Consider the following 13527-nt stretch of genomic DNA (forward strand, 5'->3'; position numbering starts at 1 on the left):
TTAGAAACGTCTCCAAAACATAAGTCAAGTGATTGAGTCACGAAAAGTTAAGATTCGCATCAGTAGGTCGTGCATTCGATTCTTTGTCCTGCGTAGTGAGACAAAGTTTTCATCTACGATTAAGCTTATCTGCCAAAATCAAGGGCATGAGCGGCAGAGAATCGCGCATGGACGGTAATCTCAATATAAGATTAGAAAGTATTATAAGATTTTTATCAAATTATTTGTTAAATTTTTTAGAATATACTGGAGGATACATGTGTCATTTTTTTTTATTTGTAAGTATCAAAATAAATTTTTCTAAAATAAGAGAGAAATAAATTTATCTGAAAAAATTTATATAAGAAGTCACATAACTTCTTTTTCAAATATTATCAAATAAATTTAACAAATATAATAAAAAATATTTTTATCTAAAATACTTTTCATATTTCCCTTTTTTTTTTTTTATTTACATCTCACTAACATAATAGACTTGAATTGTATTGAATATACATCATCTTGTGTGTATCCATTTAAAAAATCGGAACTGAATTAGTTGTGACATCTCCAACCAATAATTTCTCCGGCTGCTGTGGGGTGTGGAGTCACGGGCCCTGCAGATGACCCATCCGACTCTGCCACGTTTCTTCCAAATTCGATGCCACGGTGGCCTGCGCTGCACATTTCCACCACCACCCCCGCCCCGCTCCTCTGTTTAAAACTAAAACCAACCCCCTCACAACACTCTCCTCGAGTCGAGCGCAACTGAGACGCCACTCCATAGAAGAAGCACGATGAAGTCGCCGGCGGAGGATAGCGGCCCAATGGGCTGTCGACTGGAGACGGCAGGCCCCGGCCCCAGCGCTCGCAGGAAACTTGACGTCACGCACCTCATTCTCAGGCTGGCCTGCCTCGCCACGTCCGTGACTGCGGTTTCTGTAATGGCCACCGCAGAGGAATCCGGCACCATCACCGTCGCCGGATTTAACCTTCCTATCTACTCCAAGTGGTCTTTCTCCGATTCCTTTGAGTAAGCCTCGCTTATATAGTCATATACACCTCCATGAATTCGTCCCCTTCTTCTGCCCAATATTTTTTTTTTTTTTTTTTTCAGAAAACTGTTATTTTTGTGATATATATTTACATCATCAACTCTTATTATCATGGAAATAACTTGAAATTGCCTTGTTCTGTTCAATATTAGAGATTTCAGATTTAAATAAAAATTTATGTATGCATCTCATTTTTCTTTTTCATGGCCGAGCATGTGAAATAATTCATAAATTACGTCGTCCACTAAATAGATAAAAAAAAAGAAGCAATTTATCTGCAGACCACTGTAAATCTCTCTATTCTCGATTAACCAACGAGATGGCTCCCAACTGAGCAGAAAGGACAGGAAAAATGGAATCCTTTTAATTCTAAATTTGTCTTGTTCATGTGGTCGGTCAAATTCTTTGATTTGAACACAATTCTCTCAGCGACTGGTGACTAAGTTTCTGGGTGGCGACAAATTTCTAGGTTTCATCTCACGGCACTCTACTTAAATAGAAACACACACCCGTGAGCAGCCTCACTCGATTTTTATATGAATTCCACTGTGACATAAAGCCTATCGTTTTCCATTGAAATCTCATCAACTGATACTCTCTCATTGGTACAGTTGCTACAGGGGATACTACTGCTCCCGATTAGATTTAGAAACCAAACTGAATTAATATGATTTATAATATAAAATTCAAACTAAACCTACTCTCATGAGCATCCCTTTACCCTTTTGGAGTTGTATGTTTGGGATGAGTGGAAATTCAAATCTTTCCTTTGGTGGCCAAAAAAATAGGTATCTTGTCGGAGTCTCTGCCGCCGCCGCCGCTCACTCTCTGCTTCAATTGCTTGTTGCCATCTCCAGGCCGCTGCGCGGCTCTTCGGCAGTTCCTTCTCGAAATCGCGCGTGGCTCATTTTCGCTGGGGATCAGGTAAAAAGGATAGTCTTCTGCAGCAGTTGAGGCTCAGGAGATGGGACCTCGAGCTCATAAATGTCACCCTCTACTATTATTAGACTACAACTGTCGCGGTTCCTTTTTTCTAATTCTCGATTCAATTTATATCGTCTTCAAACTGCAGGCACTTGCATACGCGATGATCGCCGCAGGATCGGCATCATCGGGCGTGACGAAACTGAACCACGCCGGAGTCAGGCACTCGGCTATGCCCAATTTCTGCAAGCCCTTGCGGAGCTTCTGCGACCGCGTTGCTATTTCGATAGCCTTCACTTTTCTCAGCTCTTTATTCCTCGCAGCCTCGGCTCTGGTCGATGTAATCTGGCTCTCAAAGTACTGAGTCGCCTTGAATCCATGGTCGTTCGACGATATGCCTCAATGAATATTAGTATATGCTTCTTACATGGATGCCATTAGCTTCCTCTCTGCTATATGAATGTATGCATCAAAATGGTTAACGTTGTTATAATTAAATATCAAGTGGGGGTACTTCTTTGTTATTATGTTTTCATCTCTCTCTTAAAATGCTCTTATAGCTTATTTTCAGTTATATTTTCAAATATTTTGTCCTGTGAAAGGATCGTCTTCGTTGTGAAGGTTAAGTGTTCAAATTTCAATCCAAACTGAAAAACTAGTTTGATCCAGTCTGGTTCACCCTCCGCTTAAAAGATTCAGTCCATTTATAAATTTAATTATATATTATATTATTAAAATTGTTATATAATATATTTTGTTCATATGACATATAAATAAATATATATGCATATTTTTTTAAGCTTTATATTCAAAACCAAGGAAAAATAAGGCGGTCACTGCCATGAGTTGCCGTTAATCATGCCTGCTGTTCGATCTTGCTAGTTTTGTCCTCTCTTTCCTTTCTCCTCTTCTTTCTCTTATTGGTTTTTAGGTATATCAGTCGATAGACTCTTAGGTATTAGGCGGTTGCCTTTGATTTCCAAAATCACCAGCCATGGTGACCGGTGGCGACAGATAGTGCATATATAGACGAGTGTTGGGTTTGGTTAAACATTGAAACTTAGATTTAAGAAGATTTGGCTGTTGAATCTTGCTTGTTTTGGGGTATGTTGGTCGATAGGCTCTGGCGTGTCGAGTGGTTGCCTCTAATCGTCAGAAACTATTGATTATGATAGTCAGTGGCAACTAGCAGTGCGTTTTTCATTTGTAGTCGAAAATTAAAAATTAAATCTACGAAAATTTAATCATTAAATCTGACCCATTTTTGTGTATGTTAATCTTCTTGGCTTAGAGTTTCTAATGGTAGACTCTGATTATGTGAATCTTTGGCTGACAATGGTCGTTAGTGACGAAAAAGATGTAAGGCATTGGAGATAATAGAAGAAGAAAAGAGGAAAAAAGAAAAGAAAAAAAAAAGAAGAAGAAAAGAAGTAAAAAAAAAAAAAGAAAAAATTATTCTTAAATTTTGAAAATATAATTATATATTTATTTAAAATTTAAAAAATATTATATATCTATATTATAATTAAAAATATAAGATAACATATAGTATATTATTAAGTATATTACACATATTATGTATAATAATATTTATCGACGTTTGGAATTGGTCGACCGTGATTCATAGGCCCACAATGAGAAAATGATCACAAATGCAAAGAGAAGGAACAAATAAAACAAATGATAAATCACACACAAAAGTTTTTATATGGTTCGCCTATAATGATGTTTAGTGCACAACTATTCTTTGGTTATTCTAGTAAAGTAACAGTATATCATTATTGTTCATTCTCCTATATAATGGTTTTTGATCTCTATTTATAGTGTGGGGGTGTTTACAATTTTTATAAAATCTAAAATAAGAACATAATATTATGGAGACAAGATGTCTTTATCAACTCTATAAAATTGAGAATGGATTCCGCATTGTTAGGGATTTGGTTTGCCTCAGATAAGACAGGTGGACATCGCCTTTAATTATTCCACGACTTTTTTGTTATGCGAGCTAAATGGTTTGATCAACGAGTTGACAACAATGCTGGGAGCTCGCTTGATTGTGCCGTTTGAGTTCGGGTTTCGACAATGTGCGATCTTATTTTGATGACTTCGACTTTAGGTCTATTGGGTTTTGGGAGATTAAGCCGGCCCAAGGCATTTGCATACACGATGATCGCCGCAGGATCAGCATCATCGGGTGTGACGAAACTGAACCACGGCAGAGTCAGGCACTCGGCTATGCCCAATTTCTGCAAGCCCTTGCGGAGCTTCTACGACCGCGTTGCTATTTCGGTAGCCTTCACTTTTCTCAGCTCCTTATTCCTCGCAGCCTCGGCTCTGGTCGATGTAATCTGGCTCTCAAAGTACTGAGTCGTCTTGAATCCGTGGTCGTTCGACGATATGCCTCAATGAATATTAGTATATGCTTCTTACATGGATACCATTAGCTTCCTCTATGCTATATGAATGTATGTATCAAAATGGTTAATGTTGTTATAATTAAATTTCAGTTGGGGTACTTCTTTGTTATTATGTTTTCATCTCTCTTAAAATGCTCGCATTTGATTGAAAGTATAGAATTTATACGAGAAAAAAATATTTTCTAGACAATTAAATTTTCTAAAATTAAATTATAGAGAAAATATTAATTGAATACGTTTGACTGACTTAAGTTTTTACCTAAAAATTATTATACTTTTCTAATTTTTAATGTTTAATTGTCATTATTTTTTATAAAAATAATTACATACACACATACAGATAATCAATAATCAAATACACAAATCAATAATTAATTACATAAAATAGTCAAATATATGCATATTCAAAAAATAATACATGCACAAAATATTTAAAAAATAAATCCAATATACATAAAAAAATATACATACACCCATAAAAATCTGTCACAGTCATCGTCACTGCTTGCCCATAGTTGATGGCCACAACTAAGTGTTCGCCCACGACCGATGGCCGCTGTCATTGCTTGTCCATGGCCGATGGCCGCTGTAGCCACAATCGCAACTGCCATGGCCACAACTACTGTCATTGCTCCCCATGCTCGATGGCTCGTCGATGGCCGTTATCTGATGGCCATCGCCACTGCTGCCATTCTCCTGTCATTGCCCACTCTTTTGCCATTACTGATGGCCGACGTTGCAAGTCTTCATTGATGGGCGATGGTGAAAAGGGAATGTCAGTTAGTGATGGGTGGATTTTTCCATTTTCATGGAAAATGAATTCAACCCCCCTTAAGGGAAAATCAATTCCAGCAAAAGTGAAAAAAGAGCATTACGTGACCATAATATGAAAATTATTTTTTATAAAAAATTTGACCAATTAAATAGCTTAAAAGCTGAAATTTGGGTGAAAAATAATTATTGTTCATAAAAATAATGCCAATCAAATAGACCCTTATAGCTTATTTTAGTTATATTTTCAAATATTTTGTCTTGTGAAAGGATCGCCTTTCATAATAAGTTATTTTTGGCAAGAGTGTTCAAATTTCAATCCAAAGTGATAAACTAGTTTAATCCAATTTGGTTCACCCTCTGCTTAAAATATTCAGTCCATTTATAAATTAAATTATATATTATATTATTAAAATTATTATATAATATATATTGTTCACATGATATATAGAAATAAATATATATGCATTTTTTTAAGCTTTATATTCAAAACCAAGGACAAATAAGGCCATCACGGTCGCGAGCCATCATTAACTGTGCTTGTCGTTCGATCTTGCTAGTTTTGTTCATCTCTCCTCTCTCTTCTTTTTTTTTTTGGATATATAGTCATTAATGAACCCTTAGGTTTAAGGTGATTACCTCTGGTTGTCAGAAACCACCGGCCACGGTGGCCAATAATGACTGATAGTGTGTATATAGGCTGGTGTTGGGTTTGCTTTAACGTTTAAATTTAGTTCTAAGGAGATTTAACTATTGGATCTTATTGGTCGATAGGTTATTGGGTGTTGTGTGGTTGCCTCTGATCGTCAGAAATCATCGGCCACGGTGGCGACCGATAGTGCATTTTTCACTTGTGGCAGAAAATTAAAAATTAGATTTATGAAAATCTAAGTGTTAAATTTGACAAATTTTTGTGTATGTTAATTCTCTTGAATTGAAATTTCTAATAATAGGCTGTTATAGTGTGAATTTTCGGTCGGTGGTGGTTGTCGACGATAGAAAGAATATAAGAAGAAAAGGACAAAAAAGAAAAGAAGAGGAAAAAAAAAGAAGAAAAATATATTCTTAAATTTTGAAAATAAAATTATATATTTATTTACAATTTAAAAAATATAATATATCTATATTATAATTAAAAATATAAGATTATATATAATATATTATTAAGTGTATTACACATATTATATATAATAATATTTAATATAAATTATTGGTAAAATATATATCAGTAATTCATTAATTAAATTTATTATTTTATTTTAATAGTAGAATTTTATTAAAAAGAGTTAATTTTATTATTTAATAATCAAATTAATTGAATAAAATATTATAAAATAATTTTTTTCAAAATTTATGAATAAACATGTTTTCTAATTTTCTATTTTAAGAAATAGTTTTTAAAATAATAAAAAATATATATTTTTAAAAATCTTAAAATAGACACTCAAAACACAATATTAAATATTAAAACACGAAAAAAAAATGCACCCTAACATACTAGACTGGTACGAATTGAATCAATCTAGTTCATTCTTCAAGTTTGGATTTTTAAGAATCCTAACTTTTATCGAAACTAAATGAACATTTTTAATTTTTGTTTTGTCTAATTCTGCCTAGGGATAAGTTTCTCTTTGTATCACACAAAAAAAAAACTTCTTATAATTAGTTTTTTGGTTAGATTTCCAAAATGCACTTATAATTATTTTATTATTAAACAAATAGCTATTTCTATTAAACAAATATTTTCTTTTTACTACTTCAAATGAAAGTTGAGGGTTATCTTGGCTGTAAAAGGCAAATTTTCTCACCTTAAGGGTCTCTTACACACTGTTCCATGTATATGGGAGGGGTAAATCACGATACACGATGACCCCTTATACAAGAGACACAGTGCATAGTGCCCATAAGGAGCCATCTCCACAAAAGAGTGAAACTCCTACACTGCGACTATCATAACTTGAATCTGTATCTTTGACTGCAATTTACTACCCGGGTACCAATCGTGCTACGGCTATAAATACAAGTTGAGGGCTATTTTTGATAGCAACAAGGAGGATCTTTTTGAAATTAAATTTGACATTTTTATTAATGTTTAGTATTAATATTTTATATATTTATATTAATATAACGTACGATATAAAATGTTAATATAGAGTCTTGTCACAAATATTAAATTTGAGACTTTAAATAGTATTTTTATTTTTTTATAAGTAAAAGAATATATATATATATATATATTATATAGATGACCAACACACCAGAAATCTCCAAACTAGGGAAGGGCATTTTTATTAATATTCATCAATCAAGCTTATTTAGGTCAAAGGTTAAAAATCCTTTTACTTTTTTAAATATATTTTTTAAGAAATTAAAAAAGGAAAGTGAAAATATCATTAACAAGAATAGGGGAACTGGAAAGGTGGATGGATAATGAGGGGATAGATATAACAATCACGTACGTTAACTGCTTGTAACTGCCACGATCAAAAGCCACGTTCATGGCCGGCGCAGCCTTATATCCCTTCCTCCATCAACCTCAAATTGTATCAAAACACACACCGGCATATCAAATTATCATCCCCCTCTCTCTCTCTCTGTGGAAGCAGAAAGATCGATCGAAGAAGACGACCATGGCTTCTCCCTCCAGTCCCGTAATTCCTTGTATTGTTTTTCTGGTAACGTTCATTTCCGCTGCCATGAACTCCCACGTCGTCGGAGCCTCCAAGGAATTCAAAGTCGGCGATTCCGAGGGCTGGCGCCAGCCCCCCGCCAATCAATCCGCCTTATACAGTCGCTGGGCCGCCGCCATCAGATTCCACGTCGGAGATTCCCTTCGTGGGTTCCCCATTTTGGGTTCTTTAATTTCTTTAATGAATATGCAATCCAAGTTCTGCTTTGATTTTTGCCGCTTATATATGCAGGTTTTGAGTACAAGAACGACTCGCTTCTGGTGGTGGACAAATGGGGCTACTACCACTGCGACACCGGAAAACCCATCTCCGTCTTCACCGACGGCGACACCGTCGTGAGTCTCGACCAGCCGGGGTTCGTGTACTTCATAAGCGGCCAGGCCGACCACTGCCTGAACGGCCAGCACTTGGCCGTCAAGGTCATCGCTCTCCGCCCAATTCCCCGCTCTCCTCCGTCCGCCGCCAATCCGCCGGGCCTGGCCTCCGCTCCGTCGCCGTTCTCAAGTTCAGCTGTATCAGACTCGGCAGCATTCGTTTCGATTTCGCTGGCTCTTACTGCAAGTTTTATGGATTTGCTTTGGGCGCCATAATCATTAATATCAAGACTTGAGCATTAATATTATTGCCTCCATGTTTGTTTCCTTTTTCTATCAGAGCATAAACTTCCATTGCTAGAACTTCTTTTCTTTTGTTTGGATCAGTGTTCATTTGGACTGGGATATATTGAGCTAGAAGTTGTTATCGTTCAATTACATATCTCTAGAGATTAATTATTTTTATCAAGTTTTCTTTACTCTGTTTATTATAATTAGTAAGCTAATTACCACCACCAACATGACAACGTTATATTATTGACAGAAAGATTAAGATTACACACACATGCATATAACATATATAATTATGATTAGACATCTTCAAACCTAGGAGGAGGTAGCCTATACAGGCATGATCATATATATATATGCCGGAAATAGGGTAAATAAACACCAGTTATGTATTCAACTTTCCCGGGGCTTATGAACCGTATTCCATGTGCTTATTTCATTGATCCAAATGCATGGTTTGTGACTTATTGTGTGTGTCCAATGCACTCTCCCTTCTCCACATCTGTCTCAGAAGTGATGGGCTGGGGCTGGGGACTGTCTGTTTCTGATTTTATACCAAGTAGCTTACGTACTTTAGGCCTCAAGATCGTCCCACACACAAACGAAGCTGATAGCAAAAGGGTATAGAATCCTGTTAACACCACCACGCGATGCATCGTCCAGTACTCCTCTTGTGGCAGAACAACCCATATAGCAGCAACATAAGCGGCGGCCATGGAGGACACCGCCAACCACATGATCACCGTGAAGAAGTACAGGTAGTGTTTCACTCTTTTCACAGTGGGAACAAGAGTGATCATAATCAAAACAATCAAGAGCGACAAGAATAAGGCGACGTGGTTGCAGACCGAGAAGACCTTGAAAGCTTTTGTTTCCCCGGCGATTGCCTTCCCGGCGAGTTCTCCCTCCCTGTAGACACCGCCGGGAGGGCTGATCCCCGCGGTGAAGGCCACGACGGCGACTAAAGCCGCCACCAGTATTATTCTGTTGCTGATGCTGATAACCAGCTGGCCGGCGGCTGGGTGTGTGGGCAGTTTTGTTGTTCGCATGGTTCTGTGGCTGGTTCTTCGCCGGATAAACCATTTTTGCTTCGGGTTGATTGCGTTTGGTGCATTCTGGTCGTCGGAGGCGTATTTCCGGTCGCCGGCATTTGCTTCCGGTACTGGCCCTTGTTGCTGAATTTCGAAGATCAAATCCTCCAGCTGAGGATCGATTCCATAAAACTTCTCCTCTGAATATCTAGATGACTCAAGTGGAACATCTTTAGCATTCTGGGATTGATTTTCCATTGATGTTCCGTGCCGTCCACCGTTCAATTCCTGGGTTGCATCATTCTTTGCTGCAATCAAATGAAGGGTTAATTGAAATCATATTCGATGCAAACATAGTACGAATGAAGAACACACCTTCATGCAAACATATATAACAATGAGGAAAATATGAATACTCAGCTCGGTATGTATATAGAGAGAGTGAGGGGCAATTATTTAGCTGTCTCAAACGTCAAATTCATTTTCTGACATTCCCAAGGTTTTGCATAGAACAAGAAGATCTGGTGAGTTTATTTTATATATTGTGCTCATCAATCATCCTACAAATGCAGTAACGACACATTTAAGCATATAAATTACAAGAAGAAAATCCAGAAGGGTACCAAAAAATATAACTTTATGTCCCGAGGCTTTTTGAGTGAGATTGTCCTATATAGAGAAAAAGCGAATCTTGGATTCGGAGGCAAATAAATTGTTAGAATGGAATGTATACTATTTTCTTTTCTTTAAAAAAAAAGAGGGAACCAAGAGTAATGAAGAAGAATTATGTTATTTGTACGAATAAGATTTTTATAGGGGAAATTAGGGATGGCAATTGCAATCGAAATCGTGGGGAACCGAATCGAAATCGAACCGGTCAACGCGGTTAAAAATCGTTTGACTGGGTAATGATTTGGTTCGGGAAAAAATCGAACACTGTTTCAATGGGTATGGTTTGGTTATGGTTTTCACTAAAACCAAACCAAAACCCGAACTGAAACCAAACCTAATGATGGGTAACCGAACCGAACCCAATATATATATAATATATTATATATATAATATGTATAATATGTATATATAATATATATTATATACAACCCCGCCCACCTGAGGCTAGCCCACCCCAGCTCAATTGCCTTGCTTGCAAACTCTTCTCCCATTCTCTTCTCCTTCCTCTCTCAACCTCGCTGCCTCTCGCTCGTCCGCCCGCCCTCGCCCTTGCTCTCTGCATGTCTCTTGCTTTCGCTTGCCCTCTTTGGATCTCTCTTGCTCTCGCTAGGGCTCGACCCTTGCTCTCGCTTGCCTTCAATCTCTCTCACCCTTTTTGCCTCATTTCTCTTACTCCTCCGCGCGAGCTTGCCAATCGCCCTCGCTCTCTGCATCTCTCTTGCTCTCACTCGCCCTCGCTAGATGTAACGCCCCATAAATAGTAATTTAATTTAATTTTGGGGTAAATTAATTTAAAAGAAATATTAAAATAAATTGTTGTGGTCAAATAAAATTAAATTAGGTGATTTTAAGGAAATAAGAAATTAAGGTAATTGATTGATTAATTTAGGAATTTCTGGAATTAAAAAAAACTTAAAATAAATTAAATTCTGTGATTTTTGGAAGTTTCGGGCATTAATGTAATTATTATAGGGGGTGAGAGTGTAATTTATAAAAGTTTGGGGGTGCTGGCGTGATTCACGGAAAGGGCCAAAAATCACATTAAATATAACATAAGTTATGTATAGGTTAAATGAGGCGTGTGGCGTGGGCGGTTTGCCCGTGGGACGGGCGAAGGGGCAGTCGCGGGCTCGAGCCCGCGGGTGTGCGCGCGAGGCAGGGAGAATTTGGCTGATTTTTTAATCAGCCTGGCCGTCAAAACGACGCCGTTTTGATAATGAGGTGGTGGCCTCCTGCGGCTGCCCGCGCGCTGCCACGTGGCGCCTCCTCCTCCTTTCATTTTTTGGCCAATTTAAGGCCGTTTTCTGCTCGATTCTTCGCATAGTGATCAGCAAACAATTGCAGAAAAATTCCAGCGAGCGCGCGAGCAAAAACCTGGAAGATTTTGGAGAAAAATCAAGATTAAATCAGGTTTAATCAGCGATTTAAATTGTCAGGTATGTAGAGCAGCTAGTAATTAATATTCTGTAAGGTCAGAATTTCTTTTTAGGGCCCAATTTTATTAATTTTGACAAATAATTGGATATTGTAGTCTATATAATTTTTGCCCTTTTTGGTTGAAATGAACCTAATGATATCCTCGTAAAGACAAGTTCTTTTCACCCACCTCATCGTTACTTTCGTTGTCAATCCATTTGACCTCCCTTCGTTTGATTCGGCTGTTAATAAATTATGGGATATTTAAACGGTGTGTTTTAAAAATTTAATTTATTATCCGGGTCTTGAGGATTTTATTCATTGATTGCCTACGGGGGTTTATACCACCCCCAAGCCTATAGGAATGATGCCGTACTCACCCGGGGCTAGGTTCTTAGCTGTTGAGTATTATTATTGAATTTTTGGTTGGTTATTGGCTAGAGCAGTTGTGCAGTAGGGGCAGGGATTGGTTATTCGGTGTAGGTGTGACTGTCGTACGGTCTATCTTAGGCCGTCAGATGGTCCCTCCTAGTCACTGACCGCTGACCGGTGCCAGGCACTGCCAACTAGCTCTGCCGTTATGTGATTATAGCATGCCTGTCTATATTTTATTCTTGTACATGGTTTGGTGTGCACATGGGTGTGGGCTGCATGTTGGGATTATCATGATTTGGCTATGCTTGGTCACGGACATTCTAGTTGGCTAGGTTGCATCCAGAACGGGCATATGCATCGCGTGTGATTTACTATGTGGGCGGAGCATGGCTTGATGCCTGGATGTATGGGCGCCTTGTATCACGTTGATGCTCACTACGCCATTGCATTTTATGTGCATTGCATGGATACTGGTAGTATTTAGTTCTCGGACGGGAGTACCGTTACGAGGGAGCCTTTGGCTCGGCTGTCGGGAGTACCGGCAGGGATACGGGTGACGGGAGTACCGACCCGGGACAGTGCGCACAGGCTTATGGAGATATATGTTGCCTTCCAGGGCAGCGGCATGTTGGTATGGGACTTGGGTGTCAGGTGTCTTATGTGGGCCCCAAGGACCGGTATGTGCTTTTATTTCGCGGCACTATTGTTTGGTGGCGTCACATGGCTTGTGTGTACATGTGGGTTTGTATTTGGGGTGATCTCTTCTTCTATTCATGTTATAGCCTTCCTTTTCATATAAACTTGCTGAGTCTAGCGACTCACCTTACTTTCCATCATTCCAAGTAAGGGTAAAGCGAAGGTTAAGGGCGAGGATCGTACCACCTAGCAGTCAGCCGTGTTGGTAAGGTGTACAGTTAGCTGCCCCCATCATCTCTGATGTCTTGATAGAGTTGCTGTCTTTTATTTTGACTGTGTCAGGTTGTCACTTGCATCTCCTAATGTCGGCACAGGGTCTGTATGTATTTTTATATACTCCATGACCGCTGTTTCAGCGGAGTACTTGTGGGCATGCTCATTTACTATTTTTGCTTCTGCTGTCGTATTGTCTATGTATGCATGCCTGAGAATATTTGTCTTGTCTATTTTTCTCTCATCTACGTAAGCATTTTCGTTCGGATAGATCGGGTGGTTGGGATATCCGGGCGGGGGTGCTTACACTAGATCTCTCTTGCTCTCGCTAGGGCTCGGCCCCTCTTGCTCTTGCTCGCCCTCGATCTCTCTCACCCTCGCTGCCTCTCGCTTTTTGCCTCATCTCTCTTCATATTAATTTATTTTTTATATTTATAATTTTGTTAGATGGAGTTGGTTCATTCATTTCAGATGGATATGCATCAATTTACGAAAAATATATTAATGTTGTTGATGAAGGTATTAACTTCCGTAGCTAATTTTTTTTAGCTTAAATTATAATTTAATTATTCACATATTAATTTATTGATCTTAACAATTGTAGGTTTGGAAATGTGATTTTATATCCAATAAGTTTTGTAACTTTATGCAAGAATAAGGTAACTTTATTAGAATTTATCTTT

The 13527-nt window shown here is 38.1% G+C and overlaps 3 protein-coding genes across 3 annotated transcripts; 2 read left to right on the forward strand and 1 right to left on the reverse strand.

Annotated features, from left to right (window-relative positions):
• Positions 1-729: 729 nt before the first annotated feature.
• Positions 730-2482, forward strand: LOC127795288 (CASP-like protein 3A1). The gene is made up of 3 exons (XM_052326878.1): positions 730-1012; positions 1823-1958; positions 2107-2482. Exons 1-3 carry the CDS (start codon positions 777-779, stop codon positions 2320-2322), a joined length of 588 nt encoding a protein of 195 aa, XP_052182838.1. The 5' UTR covers positions 730-776; the 3' UTR covers positions 2323-2482.
• A 5294-nt stretch (positions 2483-7776) lies between these two features.
• On the forward strand, positions 7777-8426 carry LOC127794833 (mavicyanin). The gene is made up of 2 exons (XM_052326087.1): positions 7777-7981; positions 8068-8426. The coding sequence occupies exons 1-2, from the start codon at positions 7777-7779 to the stop codon at positions 8424-8426; spliced, it is 564 nt and encodes a 187-aa protein (XP_052182047.1).
• Positions 8427-8905: 479 nt separating this feature from the next.
• LOC127794834 (ankyrin repeat-containing protein NPR4-like) lies at positions 8906-9730 on the reverse strand. Its single transcript, XM_052326089.1, has one exon. The coding sequence runs from the start codon at positions 9728-9730 to the stop codon at positions 8906-8908; it is 825 nt and encodes a 274-aa protein (XP_052182049.1).
• Between the last annotated feature and the right edge of the window lie 3797 nt (positions 9731-13527).

Source organism: Diospyros lotus, chromosome 2 (genome assembly GCF_014633365.1).
Source record: "Diospyros lotus cultivar Yz01 chromosome 2, ASM1463336v1, whole genome shotgun sequence".
In the NCBI taxonomy this organism is placed as follows: domain Eukaryota; kingdom Viridiplantae; phylum Streptophyta; class Magnoliopsida; order Ericales; family Ebenaceae; genus Diospyros; species Diospyros lotus.